This window comes from Marmota flaviventris, chromosome 14 (genome assembly GCF_047511675.1).
Source record: "Marmota flaviventris isolate mMarFla1 chromosome 14, mMarFla1.hap1, whole genome shotgun sequence".
NCBI classification, from domain to species: domain Eukaryota; kingdom Metazoa; phylum Chordata; class Mammalia; order Rodentia; family Sciuridae; genus Marmota; species Marmota flaviventris.
In genome coordinates this window covers 14,468,096-14,494,187 of record NC_092511.1, presented here as the reverse complement: position 1 = coordinate 14,494,187, position 26,092 = coordinate 14,468,096, and the positions used below count along the sequence as shown (strand labels likewise).

General features: G+C 40.3%; 1 protein-coding gene across 1 annotated transcript; it reads left to right on the top strand.

Moving 5' to 3' along the window:
* The first annotated feature begins 4,979 nt into the window (after nt 1-4,979).
* Nucleotides 4,980-24,520, top strand: Matn3 (matrilin 3). Its single transcript, XM_027937869.2, has 8 exons — nt 4,980-5,193; nt 9,519-10,085; nt 12,665-12,790; nt 13,445-13,570; nt 15,195-15,320; nt 17,563-17,688; nt 22,436-22,546; nt 23,627-24,520. The coding sequence occupies exons 1-8, from the start codon at nt 4,980-4,982 to the stop codon at nt 23,680-23,682; spliced, it is 1,452 nt and encodes a 483-aa protein (XP_027793670.2). The 3' UTR covers nt 23,683-24,520.
* The last annotated feature ends 1,572 nt before the right edge of the window (nt 24,521-26,092 follow it).

Here is a 26,092-nt window from a genome sequence, read left to right as displayed (position 1 = left end):
TAAATGGAGAAAAATTTAAATAATTCCCTCTAAAAACTGGGACAAGACAGGGTGCCCTCTTTGACTACTTCTATTTAACATAATCCTGGCAACTCTAGCCAGAGCAATTAGACAGAAGAATGAAATTAAAGGAATATGAATAGGAAAAGAAGAACTCAATATATCCCTATTTGCTGATGACATGATTCTATATTTAGAAGACCCAAAAAACTCCACCAGAAAACTTCTAGAATTCAAAAGTGAATTCAGCAAACTAGCAGTATATAAAACTAACATCCATAAGTTGTGTTCTTACACATCAGTGATGAATCAACTGAAAGAGAAATTAGGAAAACTACCCCATTCACAATAGCCTCAAAAAAATAAAATATTAACCTCAAAAATAAAATAAAATAAAACAAAAGAGGTGAAAGACCTCTACCATGAAAACTACAGAACTCTACAGAAAGAAGTTAAAGAAGACCTTAGAAAATGGAAAGATCTCCCATATTCTTGGATAGGCAGAATTAGTATTGTCAAAATGGCCAGACTACCAAAAATGCTATAAAGATTTAAATTTCCTATTAAGGTTCCAATGATGTTCTTCATAGAAATAGAAAAAGCAGTCATTGAATTCATTTGAAAAAATTAGAGGCCCAAAATAGCCAAAGCAATTCTCAGCAAGAAAAGTGAAGCAGGAGGCATCACAATACCAGACCTTAAATTATACTATATAACTAAACAAAAGAAACAAAAACAGTATGGTATTGGCACCAAAACAGACATGAAGACCAGTGGTACAGAATAGAAGACACAGAGACAAACTCACATAAATACAGTTACCTTATACTAGACAAAGACACCATAAATTACATTGGAGAAAAGATAACCTCTTCAACAGATGGTGTTGGGGAAAAAAATGAAATTAGATCTCTATCTCTCACTATGCACAAAACTCAACTCAAAGTGGATCAAGGATCTAGGCATTAGACCAGAGACCCTGTGCCTACTAGAAGAAAACATAGGCCCAACTCTCCATCATTTTACCATAGGAATTGAATTCCTTAACAAGACTTCTAAAGTACAAGAAGTAAAATCAAGAATCAATATACTGGATGGTATCAAATTAAAAAGCTTTTTCACAGGAAAGGAAACAATAACGTGAAGAGACAGCCCACAGAATGGGAGAAAATCTTTACCACCTACACCTCAGATTGAGTATTAATCTCCAGGATATATAAAGAGCTCAAAAAACTTAACGCCAAAAAACCAAATAACCCAGTCAATAAATGAGCTAACTAAAGACTCAACAGACACTTCACAGAAGAAATACAAATGGTCAAAAAATATGAAAAAATATTCAACAACTCAAGCAATTAGAGAAATGAAATTAAAACTACATTGAGATTCCATTTCACTCCAGTCAGAATGGCTTTATCAAGAACACAAGTAACAATAAATGTTGGTGAGAATGTGGGGGAAAAGGTACACTTATATATTGCTGGGGGGACTGCAAATTGGTGCAACCTCTCTAAAAAGCAGTACGGTGATTTCTTAGAAAACTGGGAATAGAACCACCATTTGACTCAATTATCCTACTCCTCAGTATGTACCCAAAAGATTTAAAATCAGCATACTATAGTGATGCAGCCACATCAATGTTTATAGTAGCTCAATTCACAATAGTTAAGCTATGGAACCAACCTAGGTGCCCTTCAACAAATGAATGGGTAAAGACAATGTGGTATATATACACAATAAATATTACTTAGCCATAAAGAAGAATGGAATCATAGCATCTGCCAATAAATGGATGGAACTGGAAAATATCATGCTAAGTGAAATAAGCCAGTGCCAAATAACCAAATGCTGAACGTTCTCTCTGACTTGTGGATGCTAACTCACAATAGGCAGTGGTGGGTGCAGGGAGAAGGGGTGGTTTATTAGATTGGACCAGGTGGAGTCGGGGAAGGAGAGGGGGATGGGAATGGGAAATCAGTAGAATTAATTGGACATAACTTTCCTATGTTCATATATAAATACATGGCCAGTGTAACTCCACATCACGTATAACCACAAAAATGGGAAGTTGTACTGTCAATGTATAACTAAAATGAACAAATAAAGAAAAACCATAATGATATTAGTGTTTTTTAAAAAAGAAAAACTACCCATAATAATTTCTTTCTTTCTTTTTTTTTTCAGTTTTTTTTTTTAGAGTGCTAGGCAAGCACTCTACCACTGAGCTACATCCCCAGCCCAATTTCTTATCCTTGGTTAGTTTTGAGGTTTGCAGATGCTCACAGATCAATATACTGAAAGAAACCATGACACTGGATGCCCTTTCTTCCCTGACCTCCTTCCCCTGAAGTGTTACCGAGTGGCTCAGCTGATTTTCTACCCTCCCTAGTCTCGTTTATCTTTGAGAACATGATACCTGAAGGCCAGAAGTCCCTTGGCAGGTGGGCTGTACCAAACCAGTCAGATTTAAGATGGCTGTCAGAGCAAGGGCCAGACAAACTTGAATTTCATTAAAATCCCATCTGTATACTCAATGACAACGCCATCCCCACTTCCATGACAGTTGAAAACTTCCATAATGACAATCAGAAAGAACCACAAAAAGAGCAAAAAGAGGTGGTGCCTACGTTCTGGAAAAAATCTCCACATGCTCAGAAGATACTACAATCCCTCCTTTTATTTGCCTATCTCTCCCCCTCATTTCTTTTATTCTATATCTCGACTTCCCTACCCCCAAAGGGTTTAGAAGTTAATTTGGGAGCTTTTCTCCCTGTTTCTCCTGTTCTTAGCCAAGAATAAGCCTTCCTTTTTTGCTCATTTGGGGATCAGTTTTGTTTATTGGTTCTGCAATTCCAACAGGGAAAAAGGACCCAGTTGGGGGTCCAAATTGGTAACCGAGAAGCCTGGTGGTGGAGGAAGACCCAACCTGCCTGTTAGAGAAGGCCAAAGAAAGGCCACTGTGTGGAGCCAATGCCCAGCACAGGGCAGTCTGTTGCCGGTCAGTGAAGTGAAACAGAGCAAACCCTTTCCTGAGCAGAGCTCTTGGAAAAAGAAGTGCCAGGTTGTTTCTTCTACAAACAATCCATTGTGTCTGGCCACCCTGCAATGGTAAGGCTCAAAATCTGCCCTGTTCAGGGATCTTCCTTTTCCTAAAGTCTCAGTCCCATCATTGGCTGTGAACCTGCATGTGGTAAGGTAGACTTTCTGGGAACTGGCAGTGAACCATGCAAGCATCCTCTCTGTGCTCCTGGAGCCTACTCTGTAGCGGGTATCACATGGCAAGGCACAGAAAGTATGCCAGCTTGGGTCTCTCCCCCTCTTCTTTCAAAGCTACCAATGCCATCATTACACAGGGACCCTTCTGTGACTTCATCTAATCCCGATTGCCTCCAAAATTCTACCTCCAAATACGATTATCATCTATGACTTTGAGAATTACATATCCAACCCTTGAACTTTGAGGCAACCCATTCACATGTAATCAGTTTAATCGTATTGTTATACAACTCATCTCCAAAACTTTCTCATCTTGTAAAACTGAAACTCGTGTCATTAAGCTATGACTCCCTATTCCTACCTCCTAAATTCACTGGGAACCACTATTCTACTTGTGTGTGTGTTTTTTGTTTTTTTTTTAAATGAATTTGACTACCCTAGATACCTCATATAAATGGAATCATACAGTATCTGTCTTTTTGTGACTGATTTATTTCACTTACCATCATATCCTCAAGGTTCACTTATGTTATAATATGTTTGAATTTCCTTCCTTTGAAAAGGCTGAATGATATTCCCTTGTGATATGCAGATATCACACTTTGCTTATCCATTCATCCAAAGAGGGATACTTGCGTTGTTTCTACCTCTTGGGTATAGCATAAAATCTACAAAGAACATGGTGTATAATAAGTATGAGAAGAGATTTTCAGGTAACTGCCTAGATGGGTTGTAGAAGGGCCATAGCAGAGGCGGGAAGACCAGATAGGATCCGTTAGAACTCATGTTCATGCCACCTTTTAAGTTGCACCTGAAATGTCCTCTGATTTTAGAAGTCTTCTTAGCTTGCCCAGGCCTTTCTCTTTGTAAATCCACAATGTGCCCTTGGAGAGATACACCGTTCATGCATATTTCCCTCCCAGTAGACTGAGTTCTTGAGGGTTTCCTGAGTAGTTTCCAGCCCTGTGCTGCAGGTAACTCAATAGGAGAGGAAATGAGATACAGAGAAGGCTTTTTGAAGCCTCTGCGGGTACAGCCTGTCCTTCCAGCTAACCGGGCTCTTTGGGAGAATGCATGTTTGACTTTCTACTCCTGGAAATATAAGTTCAAATGTTTATAGATGTTTGAAGCGAATGAAAGCGTTTCTATTCATGCTGTTAGAATCTGTGAGGCCCTTTCTTTCTTTCTTTCTTTTTTTTCCCCCCAAAACCAAGAGTTCCTAGTAAAATTCAGGTTATTTGGCTAGTGAAAGGTAGGTAGTTCAAGGACCAAGGTTTCATCCTGCAAGAGCCCGCAGGCAGGCACACCTGAGCGGCAAGGGCGGGCAGCGCCCAAGGGCTCCTCAGCTGGGACCCTGGGGCGCGGGGCTCTGGGCTAGGAGAGTCGAGCAGCATGCGCTCCTGCACAGATTGCCTCCGCTCCAGGTTTTACAAGGAGGCCAGAGGCACCCCGCCGAGCCCACCCAGCCGCAGGCGGCTCATGGCGCAGAGCTGGACCCGGGCGGGCGGTGACCACCGCGCCGCTGGCCGCCTCGCCCCAGACATTCCGCTTCGGCCACCGGAATGTGCAGACAAGGCTCCTTGTTGGCCCTGGGAGGGGTGGCCCAACTCGCCTGGCGTCGCGGCCGGGGGCGGGCGGGGGCGGGGCCGCAAGCGCGGGATCTTTAAATTGGCGGCTTTTGCGCGGGTCGCAGGACCCCGACTGACCCAGAAGGCTCGGATCTCACTCGGCAGACACGCACCTGCAGGCCCGCCGAGCCCACCATGCCGCTCCTGACCCCCGCGCGCCACCTCTCAGGACTCCTGCTGATCTGGTTGGTGCTGCTGCTGCCGCCCCCCGCCAGCCCTGGTCCCCTGGACCGCCCGGGCGTCCGGAGGCTGGGGACTCGTGGCCCCGCCGGCAGCCCCGGGCGCCGACCCGCTTCCACCCGCGCGCCCTATTCCGGAGCCATCGAGCCAGGTGGGAATCGCGGCGCAGGTACAGAGGGGCGGGGCGGGAGACGGCCCACAGCTGAAGAGGGCAGAATGCAGGACAGAGGGAACGAGAGCCTGGGCCGCGGATGGGAGGACGGGGGTGGGCAGCGGAGCCGGGCATCGAAGGAGAGCTTCGGATCTCTGGCAAGTGTCTTGCATCTCAGCCTCAGACGGGCAGCGGTGCGGGAGAAAGAATTCCGGTCCCAGAGAATCCTGTGCCGAAAAGCTGAGATGCAGAAAAAGGAAGGGAGACACTCAAGGTTACTTATGTGTCCGGGCTAGAATTTGGGTTTCCTGAAGCTCAAACTCCCCCTGTGATTTGGGCAGGGAGCATCGGGTAGCAGCTAAGGCAGCGCTGGGACTGCCTCCCACTTCGGTTTAAGGCGACCCTTCAGTGGAACCAAGCCTTCCAGGAATTCTACTTTTAGTTCTCTTGAAATCCCTCTGCTTCTATTCCAGGATTGTGGATGATTCTATCCTACAGCCCTAAAGCTGCCTCAGTGGAATCCGGGATTTAGCAGAGGGGAAGTCTTGGGGTGCCTTGTGAGGCCAATAAGGGACCCAGAGAAGCCACCTGAATGCCTGAAACCATTCTGGTCTCAACCCTGTTCTCCTGTCCATGACCAGGTGTTCTCAAACTGACTGGGCCCAACCTGAGCTCTCTTAGATCCTCAAGACATTGAGTCTTAGCAATCAGTTCTATTTCTCTTTTTGGTCAGTAATTGATTCCTGAAACAGCAAAGTTCCTAGCTCAGCCAAGCTGGCAGATCATCTGACACAGCCCCTGAAAGATACAGGGTAACCCCTATCAAAGCGAAGGGACCCAGCAAATCAGTGTCAAAGCTCAGAATAAAACTCAGGTCCCTGAAATCCCAAGTGAGGATTCTTTCCACTGCTCCAACCTATCAAGCTCTTCATATGGTTTACATAAGATTGTAGCTTCATTACCAAGAAGTCCAGCATCAGTCTTGTTTGAAAGAGGCTGTTTAAACCATTTTCTCTGTGTCCTTTATCATCTGGCCAGCAATGCTGCCTATCAGGCTCATTTGCCTTGCCCATCCCCTCCTTTCTGGATAAGTTGAGAAGGAATTCAGAGGACTCTTTCTTGCATTACTCTCATGTTTGAAATGGCAAAAGAGGGGCCAGGGCTCACAGGGGTAAAATTCGGCTGGTAGCCAGCTGGTTGCTCCAGGTGGGGTTGCTGGCAAAGCCTTTTTTCTAGAAGTGGTGTTGCTTCTAGAGCTCACCTCCCTCTCGGATGGGACTGGAGGGGTCGGTGAGATTCTGCACTAGGTGACCATTTCCCCACTAAATTGCCTTGAATCTTTCCTGTCTGTAATTCAAACCTGATCTTGAAGCGTAATTCTTGAATAAACACCACATTCTGCACCTCTTCCAGATTCTCTCCTTTTAGCAACCAAGAATTGCTATGACTTTGCTATGGGCTTTTATTTCTAACAAAAATTGTCAAAAATTGGTGATATTGTGAATATGAAAACATTTTAGGAGACTCAGATATTCACTTTCTTCTTGAGAATCAAATTGCTGCTATTTAGTCATTGGGAGGGAGACTCAAAAAACAATTACTGCCCCTTGCTGACGGGGTTCAAATCAGGAAGGAACCTGGTCACAGAATTGCCTGCTACCCTGGCCAAAGACTCCTTTATTAGTTTTCTATTGCTATTGCAACAAATAACCATGAATTTAGTGACTTAAAACAACACTCTGTGTATGCTGGCGGGGCACACGTGTGTGTGTGTGTGTGTGTGTGTGTGTGTGTGTAGAGCCAGGGCCTCATGCATGTGAGGCAAGCACTCTACCACCAAGCTATCCTACCACTAAGCTACCAACCCAGTGACCCACACTATTATCTTAGAGTTCTGTACATCAGTCTGACAGATCTCCCTGGGCTAAACTCAAAATGCCAATAGGGTTGCATCCCTATCCCTTGGGAGGTTCTAGGGGAGAAGAATCTGTCTGCTGTCTCCAGCTTCTTAGAGGTTGCTATGTTCCTTGGCTCATGACCTTCTTCCTCCCTCTTCAAAGCCAGCAATGGTAGGTTGAATCCTTCTCACATTCTATCACTTGCACCCCCTGTCCTGCCGTCATCTTCCGTCTTTAGATGACTTTGTAATTATATTGGACCCACCTGCATAATACAGGATAAGCTCTCCATCCCAAGCTCTTTCATCATACCTGGAAAGTCCCTGTGGCCAGGAAAAGTAGCATATGTACAAGTTCCTGGGATAAGGACTTAGACATCTTTGCGGGGGATGCATTATTCTGCCTACCACATCCCCATAACTCCCCCCAATAAGGATTCAGTGGAGAAGAAAGGAATCATGTATGCTGGTTACAAGAATAGAACCATGATTTATCCAAGTGACACCACTGCATGGTAATTACAGGGTTCCATCATCATGTTTTTTTTTTCTTTTTACTCTAATAGTGTAAAAGTACCTGACCCCTGTTCAGACAGGATTTGCAACACAGCTCTTCTTCCTTGCCCCTAATCCATGGGAATCTGAAGGGATGAAGTGAAATTCTGGAGGAGTTTGAAAAAAGGAGATTTTTAATTCCTTTTGACTTAACTAAATACATGACGCACAGCATATTTCATGGTGGTGGCTCAAAGTCAATATGCAGGACGTTTCTAGGTATATGAGATAATGTTGATTTTTTTTTTTTTTTTAATGGTGGAAAACGTTGCCTCAGAGGGAGCAGCCGTGGTGTGGCAGGAAGGCCTCGCTGCTGGAAGTCAGGAAACCTGAGTCCTGACTGGTTCTCACTGCTGTCTAGTTCTCACTCCTCCCTGAATCTCAGCATCTCACCTGTTAGATGTATACAATATAAACAACCTCTGAACAACTTCACAGGGTTATTGTCTTGGTGCCCTGTGATCCCTAGATTATAATTGAAAGTAAAGGTGCTGCTTTCTTAATTGAATACCTCCAGGCAGAGGGGAAAGCCAAGAGGATAATTTTTAGCTCTTGAATGAAAACTACATAGACTTGATCCTTGTTCTAGACAAGGTTTTTTCTTCCATAAACAGCTTGGCCTAAGAGTTTATTTTGAGTCCACCTTTCTTCCCAACTCATTGAGTAATAAATTGCCTTCTTAGAGAAGCATCATCTCTTTTTTTGTTAGAAAAGTAAAGAACCTTGATTTATACTTCATGCCCAAAGATTTCATTTCCACTTAGGACTACATGTGTGTGTTGTATATGCATGAGCATGTGTTGGTGTTGGCTTGAAAAAGAAGTGTAATAACTGGCTTCTTTCTTATCTAGTCCTGAGTTGTGAACTTGATTTTGCTGACTGGGAGAGGGATGTGCAAATAGGGTTGAAGGACGTAGAAAAAACTAGGAAAGAAAAGAAGAAAACTAAAATTTGTGTCACTACAATGTGCCAGGTACTTTTGTGTAGAAAAAATACAGTAAACAGTGAGGATTGAGAAATCTGGCTTATTTGCCTTTTTATCCCCAGGGCTTCATAGGACTGCATAGGACTTTTTTGTATAGAACTGCAAAAAAAAAAAAAAAAAAAAATGGTGAATGAATAAGTGAATGAGAGGTGACTATGTGAGTGTGATGTAGGTACTAGAATAGATGCCAGGTCACAATCTTTGCTCCTTAAAACAATAAGACATGCTCAAATTAGGGAGTGCAAGAGGCATATATCACATTAAGTTGTCATCCCACTATCTTCAACTAACTCAAAGCTCACCAAAACAAGAATGAATGGGTGACCAGATGGAGGGAGACTTTAGGGCTACTGTGGGGCAGTTTTCATCCCCTAGAAATGGAATAGAAGAAGGAAGCTACTAGAAGATTGTCAGAGTGCCTTGCCTCAAATTCTGCCACTGCTACAAGCCTGGGCAGGGAACTGTGCAGTAAGGCTGGATCTGAGGGCCTTTTACACAGTTTGGGAACACTCAACTCCCATTGCCTCAGATAGCCATGGTGCCCAGGACATGGCTGGGATCTATTAATTCCTAGGGGTCACAAGGAACCTTGAGAGCAAAACCTTAATCAGATTTCTAAGCAAAATTTCAGAGGTCAGTCAGCTTATAGGTAGATATATGGGGACACTTCACATCTTCATGTGAATTCTCACTATGGGACTCTGAAAGCTGTCATGCTTTAAACACCCACGAGAGGATGAACTTGGGGAAAGTAGCAGGCAGTGGCGGCTTTGTGGTTAAGGGGTGCTACTCTGTCTAGCCTCCTGGAATCCCAGAGTTGTTTGTCTGGGAGTGAGTATTGTCCCATTTCTGGTTGTGATCTGATCATTGCTTGGTCTCTTCTGCTACCCATGTTCTTCTTTGCAGGTGTTTGCAAGAGCATGCCCTTGGATTTGGTGTTTATCATCGACAGTTCTCGAAGCGTACGGCCCCTGGAATTCACCAAAGTGAAAACCTTTGTCTCCCGGATCATTGACACTCTGGACATTGGGGCAGCTGACACACGGGTGGCCCTAGTGAACTATGCCAGTACAGTGAAGATTGAGTTCCAGCTGCAGACCTACTCAGATAAGCAGTCCCTAAAACAAGCGGTAGCACGAATCACCCCCTTGTCCACAGGCACCATGTCGGGGCTGGCCATTCAGACAGCAATGGATGAAGCCTTCACAGTGCAGGCAGGGGCTCGGGGGCCCACTTCCAACATCCCTAAGGTGGCCATCATCGTGACAGATGGGAGGCCCCAGGACCAGGTGAATGAGGTGGCTGCCCGGGCCCGGGCATCTGGCATTGAGCTCTATGCTGTGGGTGTGGACAGGGCAGATATGGAGTCCCTCAAGATGATGGCCAGTGAGCCCCTGGAAGAGCATGTGTTCTATGTGGAGACCTACGGGGTCATTGAGAAACTCTCCTCTAGATTCCAGGAAACCTTTTGTGGTAAGTTGGTAAGTCTTTGCTTCCAGCTAGTAAGGATGTTACATTTCAGACATTGTGTTCCCAGAGAAAAGGACATTTTTCACCCCTTTTTTTGAGGGGTGGTGGTGGTGGTGGTGGACATTTATGAAAAACTTAAATGCATCCAGTGCTTTTTTGGTGTTTTTTTACCAACTTAAACACACGACGTTGGTTTAGAAATATAGAGCTGCATTATATATTTGGTTTGCTCATAAAATCTTCATGTTTGCATTAGAAATGTGAAGGTCTAGAAATACCCAAGATAAATAATCCTGCTGTTCCCTGATGGGGTGGGGTGGAGGAAACCTCAAGATGCCTGTCTTGTCTCCATCCCCCAGTACACTTTTTTCCCAGGTACTTTCTTCAGTTTTACCATCTCCAGATTTAACAGAACTCTGCTTGTTCTGTAGAAAAACAGGGAGCAGTGTCTGTCTTGGGAGGGTCAGTGGACTATATCCCAATGTTACTGTCAGTGTGCACGGTGTTAGGGAACACTTGTTTTCAGATTGGGCTCTTTCTTTGGCTATTCTGTGTGGTGTAAGAGGATTAGGGACCAGGAAGATTGGGGTTTTGGTTCAGCTGAGGGATGAAAGAAGAAGATTAACAACAACAACAACGTTCTTTTATTTTTCTATTTCTTTATTCCTTTAGGATGTAGTTTGAATATGAACATGCTAATTTCATTGGGATTTTTAGCATGATACAGCCAGATGCGTCAGCATGAATCATCTGGGGCTGGGGTTTATTTTGAGTCACTGATCTGATAAGAATGATGATTTGTGGGGCTCGTGTTTTATTTATTATCATTTGGAGAATAGTCTTTGAAACTCTCTATGAAAACACCCAAGAAAGTGGGTACAGATTTCTAGTTCAGGTGAATTTCTAAACATACATACTTTTTTTTTTTTTTGCTATATAATTTATTCCACATTTGTTTATTCAGCATGCATTTATTGATAACTGATGACAAAAAATATAGTTCTCCCAACCATCAGTTAACATTCTGGGGTTGGGGGTGAGACAAGCAAGTGAGCCAATAATTGCAATTGTAAATCTTGAGGAGATTCATATCTAAACTGACGTGAAGCCCAGCAATCACCAGTTAGCTGGGAAATGAGAGCAGCAGCCTTGGTCTGGGGGAAGCTTGGCCTCATCTCAACCAGACCTGGCTGGGTTCCTCTTCTTTCCTGTCCTGGGACACTGTGCCTTCTCAGGCCGTCATTGGCCTTGGTGGTATCTACTTGGTATTCATTGGGTTCCAAAAAGAAAGTGGCTTTCTTTCTCCCAGGAAAACCCCCGAGCTTGCGGGTGAGAGTTACTGCATCAGGATGCTGCTCTGTGGCACAGTTGGGTGTCAGAGCTGGCACCTGGGGTTGGGCTTGAAGGCCATAAAGTAACAAGTGGTGAGTGACAAGCTTTTCCTCTGGTACAAAAGACATGCTGTTCTGGGGTCGGGGGAGCGTCCTCTCTATGGAAAAAAGACTGAGGGGCAGCTTGTTGTAGTCAACGGGTTGGAAAGATCATTTCATGAAAAGGCCCTTCTTGGGAAAATATTAGCCTTGTCCTGCTGCCAAGGGCAATGGAGGCTGGGTTACCTGCCACAGGAGCGCCAGCCTTCTCCAGCAGGCCTCCTTGATTCCTCAGAAGTGACTAAATCCATTGATTCGTCTTTCAGAACATGTCGCTAGGAAAAAAAAAAAATTCAATGAGATACAAATGGCTCTAGGAGCAAAAAGCTGGAGAGGACATTAAGCTGATATAATCTCATTCAGTTAGTTCTTTTCTTTTTACCTGTTTGTATTTATCATGTGAGTTCAGTGTCTCCAAGTTGCCTACGTAGATACCTGATCTCAAGAACCCATGTTGCATGTTTAGAAAGCAGTTACCCAGATTGCTCCCATCGTGTGCACGTCAAAATATGTGTTTTGACCCTAGTGAGAGTGTGTCCCCAGCTGAGGGGGATGCCTGCATTGAATTCTGTTTAGACACAAAATGTGGAACCCTTGCAAACCAAGTTCTGGCTTAGATGGGTCAACTCGCTCACAGCACTGTTCATTACTCTTCTCCCCATCTCTTGAGGCTGGGAAGCAAACATCTTTTTCATAGGAATGTGGATAAGCTGAGTAAAACATCAAGGCAGCTGACTGATGGAAGTGTTTGGCTTCAGCTCGGGCTCCAAAATTATCTTTCTCCTTTGAGAGAGTTTCTAGCAAGGTCTGTAATTTTAAATTAGTAACATTTCTAGTTTAAGAGTATTTCTAGTAAGCCAGAGGCAGACAACAAATAACCCATTTTGATAGTGAAATAAAGAGCAATGCCTTCTTTTTTTTGAAGTATATATATTTTTTAATATTTAGTTTTTAGTTGTAGTTGGACACAATATCTTTATTTATTTACTTTTATGTGGTGTTGGGGATCGAACCCAGGGCTTCGCCCGCGCTAGGGGAGCGCTCTACCGCTGAGCCACAAGCCCAGCCCGAGCAATGCCTTCTTAACACGTGAGAAAGTATCTGAAATGTTTTTACCTTTTGACGCTGACGGCCCCGACTTCCTCTGCACAGCCCTGGACCCGTGTGCGCTAGGCACGCACCAGTGCCAGCACGTGTGCGTCAGTGATGGGGAGGGCCGGCACCACTGCGAGTGCAGCCAAGGGTACACCTTGAACGCGGACAAGAAAACGTGCACAGGTGAGACTGCTGGGGGACAGCGGCTGACGATCCTGTTATTTTGGGATCTCTTCTTCTGGGGTGGGACTGGCCTTGTGCTTTGACTCCGACACCTTTTCTACCTAACTGCCTTTTGGCTGGTTTACTGTTGCTTATGGATGATTTGCCTTGAAAAGGAACAAGGGAGACAGGAAAGATGATAAAGATCCTAAACTCTTGGTCCTTTTGTGGCTTTGGCATTTTTCCCGGATTGTTTCTAATTGGATACCAGCCTCCCCCTTCCTCTCTCTGACCATAGATGCTCATGAATTCTAGAAGTAGAGGAAAATTTAGAGAGGGTCTCAGGTACCTGGGGCATGAATATTCGAAGTTGATGAAGAAGGGCAATTAGGTTCTTCTTTTTAATCTTAGAAAAGAGTTTTTGAGAGTAAGAAAACAGATCATTGAATTCAACCTACTTATTTTATAGATGTGAAATTGAGACACAAAGAAGGGAAAAGACAACCCACATCTGAGGATCTGTTACTGAAAGCCAATACCAGTCAGTTCCAGATCTGCCACTTCCCTTCCTGGAGCCCCGCCCCCTTTGTTAGCTCTGTGTAGTGAGGTCTGTAAAAGTAGGTCTTGCTGCCTACTCTCCCTGGGTTCACATTTGTTCTGCTCCTCATTTGGCAGCTATTGATAAGTGTGCTCTCGGCACTCATGGGTGTGAACACATCTGTGTGAATGACAGGACTGGCTCTTATCACTGTGAGTGCCGCGAAGGCTACATCTTGAATGAAGACAGGAAGACTTGTTCAGGTAAGTGGGGAGGAGCCTGTACTGCTGCTACATACTTACATGTCTACCTGCCTACCCAGTGTTGGAACTTGGGTCACAGGCACTGCGACTGAGTGCATCAAGTCCCACCCCTGCACTTGGACTGTTTTTCTCTGTTGTCACCTGGGCTTTTTTTCCCCCTCCCATTTCCAAGTCTTATTGGAAGAGTTAGAAATAGTAATGTGTATGTATCACCTGTGAATGTGAGACTCAGTTCTTTTCTCCACCCAGCCCTCACACTCCTTCCAAATGCTACAATTTAGTAATTTAACACCAAATAACATCTCACAAGATACTTATTGCTTTCGAAAGGAAAGATAGTAACCTTGTAGTGGAGAACCTGGCAGACACCACTATCTTCAAGTCATCAAAGTGATCAGAGCCAGTATCATTAGTGATGACCACGGTGACATCATGCATCAGTTGACATCCTGTACCGAGGATACAGCAGCATGTCTGTGGTATTCTTTTTAAAAATTCAGAACCATGAAAAAACATCACACAAAATCAAACATCAAGACATTCTTAGTTCACAAAAATAAATTTCTGGTACAAAGGCAAACTGGGGATATGTCCCATATTGGAGGACACTAAGACCATGTGACAACTTAATGCAATGTGGGATCCTAGATTGGGTCCTGGATCATAAAAAGGGCTTTAGTAGAACAATTGGCAAAATTTGAAAAACTATACATATTAGTAAATCATATCATATCAATGTTTTTGATAATCATACTAGAGTTATGTAAATTGTTAACATTTGGGGAGGCAAGGTAAAGTACAGCAACTATTTGGATTTTTGTAAGTTTTTCATAAATATGAAGTTATCTCAAAATAAAAAGTTTAAAAATAAAAAATAGTTTAAAACTTACTAGTACAGAGGTAAATGCGTTGAATGAAAATTTGAGTCCTGAGTTCTATACTGCTCTGAATCAACTGGTCTCTTTGTTGTTTATTTGCCTCATTTATAAAAGAGAAAAGGTTTACTGGGTGTGGTAGCATATGCCTGTAATCCCAGAGACTGGGGGAGCTGAGGCAGGAGGATTGCAAGTTTTAGGCCAGCCCCAGCAGTTTAGCAAGATCCTGTCTCAAAATACAATAAATAAAAAATAGGTCTGGGGGTGTGGCTCAGTGATAGAGCATCCCTGGGCTCAATTCCCCAGTACTGCAAAAAGATACATAAAAAAAGAAAATAAAACAGGAAAGGGCTGAATTACAATTTTTTCAAATTCTAATTCTGTCTTTCCATATCTAATGTAATTAGTCACATAACTGTTCATATCTCTCTAGAATGGGGTAAATACAGTAAACCTAAAAGGAAATCCTTTAGAATATATTTATGAGAATCTTAGATTATAAAAACTCAATGATGATGACTTTTGAAAAGGAACTGGGGAAGACTGGAGAATAATTATCATGTGTGTGCAGGATTTTATTTAACTCGGCTAACTTCTAGTTAGAGCAAATAATACTGACAGCTTTGACTAGCCTCCAATAAGTTTTCCTCTTATATATTTCTAGCTGCAAATAAGAAGGTTTCTATTTATGGGTAATAAAAGACTCTTTCACTTTTTATTTCCTTTTTTCCTGGATTTTCCACTGACAGCTCAAGACAAATGTGCTGTTGGTGCCCATGGCTGTCAGCACATTTGTGTGAATGACAGAGATGGGTCCCATCACTGTGAATGTTATGAGGGATACACTCTGAATGAGGATAAGAAAACATGTTCAGGTAAAGTCTACTCAACAAATTCTTTCATATTTGACTCTTCCTATTGTGGTGAAATTGACTTGCAATTTGCTGGGAGAGAAGTTCTTAGTGGTAACTTAAAGCATGACTGGGTTCAGTCATTCTGTCGTGCTTATGGATGAAGGCACACATGCTCAGAGGGTGGTGAGCTCACTGGTTTTTGCAAACATAGATCACTTCAGAAAATTACTGGAAATGCGTAGGGAGTGGGGGATATGAGAAAAGCTAATTAAATATTAGATCCTTATCCAGGAAAATTTTATAGCCCTATACACTGGGGACCTTTTAAGCAAATAGGAGACTTTAGAGGAAGTCGGTTGGACAGTAACTATTTAGTGTGATAGGCTGAACTGATCTTTTTCCAGTTAAAACTTGGCCTGGAACTTTTCTGTAACGTTAATCTTAAAGCTGGATCGTTTTAGTAAAGGAGACTTTGTAAATGCCTGAATTAGACCCACACAGATCTTCCAGGAAGTCTGAATTGGACATTCCCTGACAGTGTCTAGCTGATCAATCTTCGGTGAATCTGAGCCTTATGACTTGGCTGATGAGCCCTACCACAACTGCTAATCCTCATTAATTTGATTTAGGCTCACTGGCAGAACAGGGTGGCATTCATAAATGTCAGAACAGTCCTAAAGGAGAGAAATTCCAAGCTCTCGAGGTAGTGCCGTTTTGGCATACTGAATGTTTTTTAGATCTTGTTTAACTTTCCCTCTCTTGAGGTAATGCTCCCAGATAATGGTGGGCAGCATTCTTCAGTACCTTCTGTGGGCTGCACATGATTTGAAGCATTTTATACACAAAGCCATGCCTTTAATCCTCATAGCAACTTTGGGAGGAAACTGAGGCATAGGCAGCTTGAAAAACTTGCTCAGGTCACCTGGTTTGTAAGTAGTAGAGACAGGGTTTGATTGCGTGTTCCCAGGGTTACTTTGAACATTGTCTCATTGTACAAAGAACCTGACAGCAAAGATGAGTGGAGGAGAAAGAATTGTGAGCGAGTTAGTATACATGTGTTTTAAAGTAATAAGGAATAGTGCCATGATGAGGCTGGTCTACATGACTGTCAGATGTCTCCACGGACCTGCTTTCCCCGCACTGGGTGATAGGAAGGCTTGTAGGTTGGATGTGGAGTCCCAAGTCAGGGCCAGAGCAGGAAGCAGATCCAGTATCTATCTGTAGAGTAAATGCCAAGCTGGGATAAGGGGAAAATAGAGTCATCTCCTATTTTGTATTTTGCTGAAAAAAAAATCTAAATTGTATCGATGAGGGGAATATCCATGTTAAGACCGGAAAAGCACTTTATGAATACATTTCATAGGGCCTTGCATTTCATGCAAAGTTATTTTCTAGGCAATAGTAAGCCATGGAAGGTTTCTGAGCTTGGAAAAAGGATTTAAGAGGGGAGCTAGAAGGGAACAAATAAAACACTTTGGTCCCTGTCATGGCAGAGGAAGAACCCATGTCTCCAGGAAAACTTACTTGGTTTTTAAAGGGGAGTTGCATTTTCATTTGTCCTGGGCCAGTTTGGACATGGGACTGATGTGGCACTTTCCTCTGCTCTCCACTTAAATTTGGGCAAACTGTCTTCATCCTTGAAATGCTACTTATTGATAGATAATAAATACTTCACTGTCCAGTCATACTTATCACCTTTGTTATTAATAATGTTGCTATCACTTTTCTCTGTGTTTGTAAGTGTGTGTGTGTGTGTTCATATGTGTCTCCAGGTTATTGTTTTCTGTCCCATTTTATAAGCTATAGACAGCAGGTCTTTGTTCAATGCAGTACTTTTTGTGTAGCATCACACTTAGTTCCAAGTTCAATAAGGTCCTTAATAGATTATTTTTGGTGATGATCCATGATAAGCTGGAGATACTGGAGATGTTGACAGTCACCAGAAATGCCCAAGGTAAGTTCTGGAATATAATTGAGACTTAGTGCTACAGGAAGAAAAAAGAAAGCAGCATTAGATTGCAGAAGATGGTGGGGAGCTGTTGGGGTTGGCAGGAATGTCTGTGATCAAAGGAGAGCCACAGGGATGGGAGGTGGAGAGGGAAGGAGGCTTTCTCCTGGAATGTGGGGCTTGTGGCCGACTGCTGAAGGATTCATTCTCAGCACTGGGCGGGACCAAACTGAAGATTATTTCTCCCAGTGTTTGTTTTTAGTTGCATATTTAATTAATGTGTGACTGTTTCTCTCCTGCCCTATTCCTGGTTAGTCCAGAACAAGTGTGTTCTGGGCACTCACGGCTGCCAGCACGTGTGTGTGAGTGACGGGGCAGCCTCCTACCACTGCGACTGTTTTCCTGGCTACACATTGAACGAGGACAAGAAGACATGTTCAGGTGAAGACTGGCCCTTCAAGCCTAATCTGTTGGGTAGGAAAATGTAGGAGGAAGCTGTTCTCTCTCCATCTGAAGTTATGAACCGTTCTCCTGGCCAGAATCTTCCACTGGCTTCCAGTTGCCTACATCAGGAAACACTACCTTCCTCTGCCAGTGTACCTTCCACGATCTGATTCCAACTTCTTCTCTTTCTTTTTTCTAATTACTATCTCTACCCAAGTCTGATTTTTAAAATTATGGTAAAACATACATAACACAAAATTTACCATTCTAACCATTTTGGGGGGGATACCAGGGATTGAACTCAGGGGTACGTGACCACTGAGCCACATCCCCAGCCCTATTTTGTATTTTATTTAGAGACAGGGTCTCACTGAGTTGCTTAGCTCCTCACTGTTTCTGAGGCTGGCTTTGAACTTGCGATCCTCCTGCCTCAGCCTCCTGAGCCACTGGGATTACAGGTGTGCACCACCTTGCCCTGCCCATTCTAACCATTTTTAAATGTACCGTTCACTGACATTCAACACATTCACATTGCTGTGCAACCATTACTACTATCCATTTTCAGAATGTTTCCATCATCTCAAACTAAAACCCTGATCTCATTAAACAATAACTGCCCATTCCTACTCCTCTAGCCCCTGGTAACTGTGTGTTTTTATCCTCTAGCAGATTGTTTTATCCTCTAGCAACCCCAAGGGTGATCTGTGATCTGTACCACAGTACACAAAGTAGTTTTTCAGCAGACATTTCTTCATTGAAGGTATTATTTCATTTGAAATAAAGTATGAATCAATTTCTTATGAAGGGCAAGAATAATGAGGATCAGCTTGTTTCTAGAACTTGAGTAAGTGTGGGTAATTTTCAGAAAAATCAATCTTTTTTTTTTTAAATTTCCCCTCCTGGAAAGTTGAGAATTCAGCATAATTTTTTTAATGGTTTAGGCTGTCACCTCATTTTATTTTTTTAAGGTTCATGTATTTATTCCATCAGCAGTTTATGGAGCTACTGTTAAACAAATTGTACTCTATTAGATTCTGAGGAAGAAACTGGAGACAAATTTCAGGTAGGAATTCCAAGTAGGGGCATTTTAACCTTGTGAGAGAGCATAACACAAATGTTAACTAAAGGGCACACAGTAAATACTGTGTGTGTGTGTATGTTTAGAAAAAAGAGGAGACCATTGAAGGCTTGAAAAGTTGAGTGAGTCTTGGTTCATTTTTTCTAGGTGTAGAGCTCTAATGTTTATATCTACATTTTTTTCGCTAGCTTTCTTCCTTCCTTCCTTCGTTTTCTTTCCTTCTTCCTTCCTATACAATTTTTATTGAGATGTAATTCACTTATCACAACATTTATTCTTTTTTTTTCTTTTTGGTATTTGGTTCTGGGAATCAAATTTTGGGCTGCATGCATGCTAAGCACACATTTTACCACTGAGTTACATGCCCAAACAAAAACTGCTGTGCATTGATTTTCAGTATTTCAAAAATTGGGCAACTATCAGCACTATCTAATTATAGAAAATTTTGTCAACCTTAAAAGAAACCTATACCCATTATCAGTCACTCCCCCATTCCTCCCAGCCCCTTGTCCTTGGCAAGCACTAATTCTACCTCTATGGATTTTTTTATTCTGGACATTTCATATAAATGGATGGTATGCTTTGTGGCCTTTGTGACTGGCTTCTTTTATTTAGTGTGCTATTTTCCAGATTCATCCATATTTGTAGTATGCATTAGTGCTTTATTCCTTTTCATTGCTGTATAATATTCTATTGCATAGAAATACCCCATTTTGCCTTTCCACTTATCAGCTGATGAATAGTTTATTTCCACTTTTTCAGCTGGTATGAATAATGTTGCTATGAACAGTAATTAGTATACAAGTCTTTGTGTGGACATATGGTTTAATTTCTTTGCAGTATATACCTAGAAGTAGAATTGCTAGGTCACATGGAACTCTATATTTAATATATATTTTTAATATATATATTTTTAGTTGTTGGTGGGTGTTTATTTATTTAGATGATGTGCTGAGAATTGAACCCAGTGCCTCACACGTGTGAGGCAAGTGCTCTATCACTGAGCCACAACCCCAGCCCTATGTTTAATATTTTAAAGAACTGCCAGACTCTTTTTCAAAGTGGTTACACCATTTAAGAATCTCACCAGTAGTGAATGAGGCTTCTAATTTCTCATATCTTTGCCAATACTTATTACTCTCTTTTTTAAAAAAAATTTATTCATCCTATGGTGTAAGGCAATATATTTTTTTTGTATTTATTTGTATTTCCCTAGTGACTGATGATCTTGACCATCTTTTCATGTGCTTGTTGGCGACTTTTATAAATTATTTGGAAGAATGTCTATTGAAAGCCCTTTTCCCATTTTTAAAATTTGATTTTCTATCTTTTTATTGAGTTGGAATGTGTAATTTGCAATTTTTGCAGAGATGTGATTTAAATTTTTTTCTCCTATATCATGAATTGCCCTTTCATTTTTTAAAATACCTTTATTTTATTTATTTGTTTTTATGTGGTGCTGAGGATCGAACCCAGGGCCTTGCACATTGCTAGGCGAGCACTCTATCGCTGAGCCATAACCCGAGCCCGCCCTTTCATTTTTTGAAAGTGTCTTTTGATGCACAGAAGCTTTTAATTTTATAAAGTTCAATTTATTTATTCTTTTGCATCTTATGCTTTTGTTATTGTACCTAAGAAACTGTTTGATAGGTCAAAGTCATGAAGATTTACTTCTGGTATTTTCTTCTAAGAGTTTTTTAGTTTTATCTCTTCCTTCCTTCCTTCCTTCCTTAAATACTGTTTAGGTCTATGGTCTTTTTTGAGCTACATACATACATGTGTATACATGCACACACACACATATGGTGTGAGGTAAGTGTCCAACTTTATTCTTTTCATATAGCTATGCAGGTTTCCAGCATAATTTGTTCAAAAGGTATTCTTTCCCTTATTAATTTGTCTTGGTACCCTGTTGAAAAACAAGTGACCATAAATGAAACAGTTTATTTCTGAAGTCTCAGTTCTATTCCATTGATCCTCATGCCCTCTTTTTGCCAATACCACACTGCCTTGATTACTGTAGCTTTGTAGAGAATTTTGAAACCAGGAAGTATGAGTTCTTCAGTTTTTTTTTTTTCTTCTTTTTAGGATTGTTTTGGTTATTCTGGGTCCCTTACATTTCTCTATACATTTTAGGATCATTTTGTCAATTTCTCCACAAATGTCAGCAGGGATTTCATAGGCATTGTACTGAATTTACAGATCAAATTTGGAAAGTATTGCCATTTTAACAATCTTCCAATCCATTAACATGGAGTTTATGTCTTCTACTTTAAAAAAAACACCACGCTTATGTATTTTATTCTTTTAGATGCTATTGTGAATGAGTCTATCTCTCAAGTTTCAAATTTGCTACATCACTGTTTTGCAATTTTCTATAGAGAATTTTAATTAGAATATCACACTGAGACAGACCCCCAACCCCCACCAGAGCTTAGAGTCTATTAGGCAAGAGATTGGATATGTATCATATGTACCCATTTTATACTCTGCACAGGGATGATAGGCATGTTGGTGATATTCAATAGATATATTCTGCTTACTGATTGATTAATAGGCTGATTAAGATGGGATTTGGGCCGGATGGTCCCAAAAGGTTTTAATAGGATTCAGACAGGTGAATAGATTGCATTTAATTAAGTGAATTTATGGTCCCCCAGGCCTATGTTGCATTTTTGTAGAAGATGAGAGAAAATATGGGAGCCAAGGAGCATTTTCTGTCCTCAGGCAATAGTTTCACTTGGAAGATTAGACAGCAATCTTCAGGCTTGGGAAGTTATGCTTATTTCTATTTGCAATTATAAGGGCTGTAATATTTAACAGGAATGTTTGCCTCACAGAATCACAGAAAGAAATCGAGTTACCTGTATTAATCTCTCACATTTACTTAAATGTCAATATATATCTGAATTTGTAATACTAAAGTATTTTGGGGTAAAAACTAGAACTCTCATCAAACCATTTAATAAATTAAAAGTCCTATATAGAAAATCAGGTATAACCTGGTTTTAACCTTTGAAGTACTTTGGCCATACAAGTGGAGAGTTATTGTTCTCTTTTCATTTATTAGTGAGGACACAGTACCAGAAGAAGATTGTCTTGTCTCTGTACCTCCTATACAATCTTTAAAAGAAATTTTCTTTATATTGTTGATGAGTTCTGATAATCATGAAAGTATAAAGAATTATTTAATGAACTCTCATATAATCATCACCTGACTTTGACAATTATAAACATTTCCCTTGTATCTCCTAATACAAAAATTTCCATGACATCATTATTCCAAAGTAGTTTCTCCTCTTCCATTTGTTTTTATATCCTTTTACCTCCTGGAAAATGCATTTCAATAAGTCTTAAAAATAGTAATATTGAATTCCAGTGGCTCAGGAGGCTGAGGCAGGAGGATCACAAATTCAAAGTCAGCCTTAGCAGCTCAGCACAGCCCTAAGCAACTTGGCAAGACCCTGTCTCAGAAAAAAACAAAACAAAACAGAACAACAACAACAAAAAGGGCTGGAGATGTGGCTCAGGATTGAACTCCTCTGGGTTCAATTACTGTTACCAACCCCCCCCCCCCAAAAAAAAAAAAAAGGTAACATTGAGTTGTATATTTCCTGATTTTTTATACTTTAGGTATCCATAACATTTTATGTGCTATCATTGTAGCCATTGAAGAGGCACGGAGACTCATTTCTACTGAAGATGCATGTGGGTGTGAGGCCACACTAGCTTACCAGGAGAAGGTCAGCTCCTATCTCCAGAGACTGAACACCAAACATATCCTTTCCAGAAGGTTTTCTGCTTCTTCTTGAAGCCAGTGAAAGTACTACAAATGAGCCAAATGTTTTAGGATATTATGAAGGCAAGGGCCTTATTTGTTGTTTTAAGATAAGCAGCAATAATATACATTTTTTTTTTCAATTTAGAGTTCTTTAAAATACTTTAATAGACCATTTATATTTACATGTAAAAGCTGCATAACTATTACATTTCCTAGTGCTTTTCCATGGCATGTATGCTCCAAATTGAGCTCTTACTCAACAGATGAGGTAATTATCCTATGCTTCCTTTATATGGCCATCTTAGTTCAGAATCTGCATCTGTGCAGAACAAATCAGCTGACTGATGAGGTGTGATATCTCAGATTTCATGATTCCACACTTTGGCTAGCCAGGTGTTCAAAAACAGATTTTAAAATGTAACATGATACTGTCTTAGGATCTTTCAAAACCAACACTTCAAAATACTAACAGAAAAAGTACTTTTTCTCAGCCCAGCTCAAGTTAACTACTCTGTCTCTGCTACCTTAGAGGAGTGGAATTCAGATCTTGGTACAACTTAAGAGTATGGAGACTTTTCAGTTCAAATTGAATCAATTTCCAAATACTTCACTTGCTCAAGATGCTACTTGGAATCTGCTGGCATGTTCGTTTCTCATCTTCCATTTCAGGATTGCCATTTTCCTAACTACACAAGAAAAGCACACCTCTCTCTTACCCTGAATCTAATAAGATGCTTTTTCTAGAAAAGCAAAATTTCCAGAGGACCAATAATTCCTTTAATCAAGGATTCATAAATGTTGCTCCCTTTATCCATCTTACTAATAAGTATTTGTCCAATTGAATTTCATATGAGCAAAAATATCTGAAGACCACTGCAGTGGTCTGACTTTATCAAGATCTCAAAAGAATTGAACTTCTGAGTGTTAGATGAGACTTTTGCTGAGAAAATAGTCTAGTTCTTTTTCCTCACTTATACTAGAACACAATTTTCTTTTATCTTGTGTAAAAGTGTTTAAAAGTGTGCTTGTTTTCTAATGTGTAGAAATAAATGGTGTTGGCCTTAACAACTAGCTACTTGATGACATTTTGCAGAAGCTGCAAGTAAATGAATATGGACAAGTACATCGTTAGATTGCTCAAAATGTGGAAATGTAGAAAACTTGGTGCAATTAATATACTTTTGCACACTCGTATCTTCAATGTTCTTGCTAATTATTTGCCATTATAAATGCTTGAATATTGCCAGATAAATAGTATGACGATTTTCTGGAGAATCGGTATCATTTTTCCAAGGAAATAAATGTGCATATTCTTATTAAGGGCAAACTTTAGTGTTTCTATGCTCTAACTGTGAAATGGTAGGAAGTAGAATGAAAATTTCAATTTTTAAAATTATCTACTAATTGAGCCATTTAATTTTAAATGTTTATATTAGTAAGATAATCATATTCACAATGGAAACTTAAGATATATTTTCTCTTGATAATATTTCAAAAATAAACCATTTTATTACCAAGAGTGCAAATGGTATGCAGTATTTCCACATGAAAAGCTCATATAATTAAAATTGAAATTAATATAATTTAGAACTGTTAAACACTTTTTGTTTTTTGTTAATTTTTGCAGGAGTATTATTGAAACTCTGATCAAGGGATTGTAATACACATATTTAAAAGTAGTTAATTAAGTAAATATTACATGCAATTTTTAATTCATTCTGGTCTTAGAAATGCATGACTAAAGAGCATTAGTTGTGAATTTAGGGTGCTAAACTTTTTACCAAGAGCAAAATGTCCTAAATTTATTTTATCATTTTCCTTTAGGATCAACTGATAACATGATATATTTGTAGAATTGATATAACAAGGAACAAAATCTAATGTCTTTTTAAATGTTAGTAAGAAGCATAACATTTTTCACTTATATATTTGATACATATACTTTATCTCTACAGCTTAAACTTTTAGAACAAAACAGTCCTTTAAAGTTGTGTAGCAATCAGTTCTTTCTTGGTTTGAATTGTTTTTAATAATAAAAAGTTATTATCTTTATGTGTTAATGTCATGACCATTTTTTGTTAATTCACATTAATTTTGTCTATTGAACACATTTATTTATGTTGAACTGAATAATTATTTGAATATAACAGCTTCTTGTCAAAGGACAGAGTATTAATATTCTTCCTATAATCTAATCTCACGCTTAAATTTTTTTGAAATTTTATACCATTTATGCTACAAATGCATTATTTATATATATTCTACTTGTCCCATATAACTTCTTTCTTATGAACTATATTTTAATACCTAAGAATTTTTTTAGTTCATTTAGTTATTTTAAAAAATTTCTTATTGGTGCATTACAATTGTACATAATAGGGGGATTCATTGTGACATATTCATATATACCTTCATTCATACAATTTGGTCAATTTAATTCCTCTATATCTCCCCTTTCCCTTCCCTCCTTCATTCCCCTGGTGTCCTTCTTCTACTCTGCTGTCTCCCTTCTGTTTTCATGACACACTCTGACCCTTTTTCCCCCTCTAGCTTTCACAAATGAGAGATAACATGACCCTTCACTTCTGAATGTGGCTTATTTCACTTAACATAATGCTCTCAAATTCCATCCATTTTCCTGCAAGTGGCACAGTTTCATTCTTCCTTCTCACTGAATAAAACTCCACTGTGTATACATATCACATTTTCTTTATCCATTCATCTGTTGACAAATACCTGGGCTGGTTCCATAACTTGGCTATTGCAGTCTCACATTCTTGAGTCTATAAATTTAAGTTCAGATTGAATAGAAAAGCTTTAATCATTATGGTGTGGGAGAGGGATAATAGAAAATATCAAAATTTGGGTACAATAATGATGAAGTTTACATTGATATAAATTCCTGAAAAGCAAATATAACCTACAGATGTAAACCTAACATATGAAATTTAAAGAAATGAAAAATAAATACCAAATCAGCATATATGAATTATCTATTGCATTTTTTCAAAATATTTGAAAGGAAATGATGTAGAGCTACCATATTTTTCAAATATATCTGAACATAGAATTGGTTACACATGGTGATATAAAGAAATACTGGAAGGAATAATTAGAACTCATGTGCAAGGAAGGAAAGGTATTTATTTAAAGAGAGAAATGAGTTTTCAAGAGGGAAAACTAGCTTCACAGCAACTAGTTTCAGTGTATCATGTCTTGACCACCTGAGTGAAAATCCTTAGCTTAGATAATACTGATTAGTGTCATGAGTCTATGACTCTATGACTGATTTATATCATAGGCTCCTGGTTTACTGTTTAATGCTGGAGATCTAGCCAAACATTTGAAAACAAATATCTGAATGGGATAGGAATTAAGTTTGAAAAGATTTCCTCAGTAGACCTGATTTGGTATGGCTTGGACACAACTGGACTCTGAGAGAATAAGAACATCATAGACATCGATATCTAAAATAGCATGGAAAGCAGAGCCCATGGAAAGCTGATTCAGAAAGCGATTGACTTAGAGTGGGGCACCACAGT

Coding starts and splice junctions, on each gene's coding strand:
- Matn3 (XM_027937869.2), top strand. CDS start 4,980: ATGCCGCTCCTGACCCCCGCGCGCCACCTCTCAGGACTCCTGCTGATC. Junction 12,791..13,444: donor GGACAAGAAAACGTGCACAG/GTGAGACTGCTG, acceptor CTCATTTGGCAG/CTATTGATAAGTGTGCTCTC. Junction 15,321..17,562: donor GGATAAGAAAACATGTTCAG/GTAAAGTCTACT, acceptor ATTCCTGGTTAG/TCCAGAACAAGTGTGTTCTG.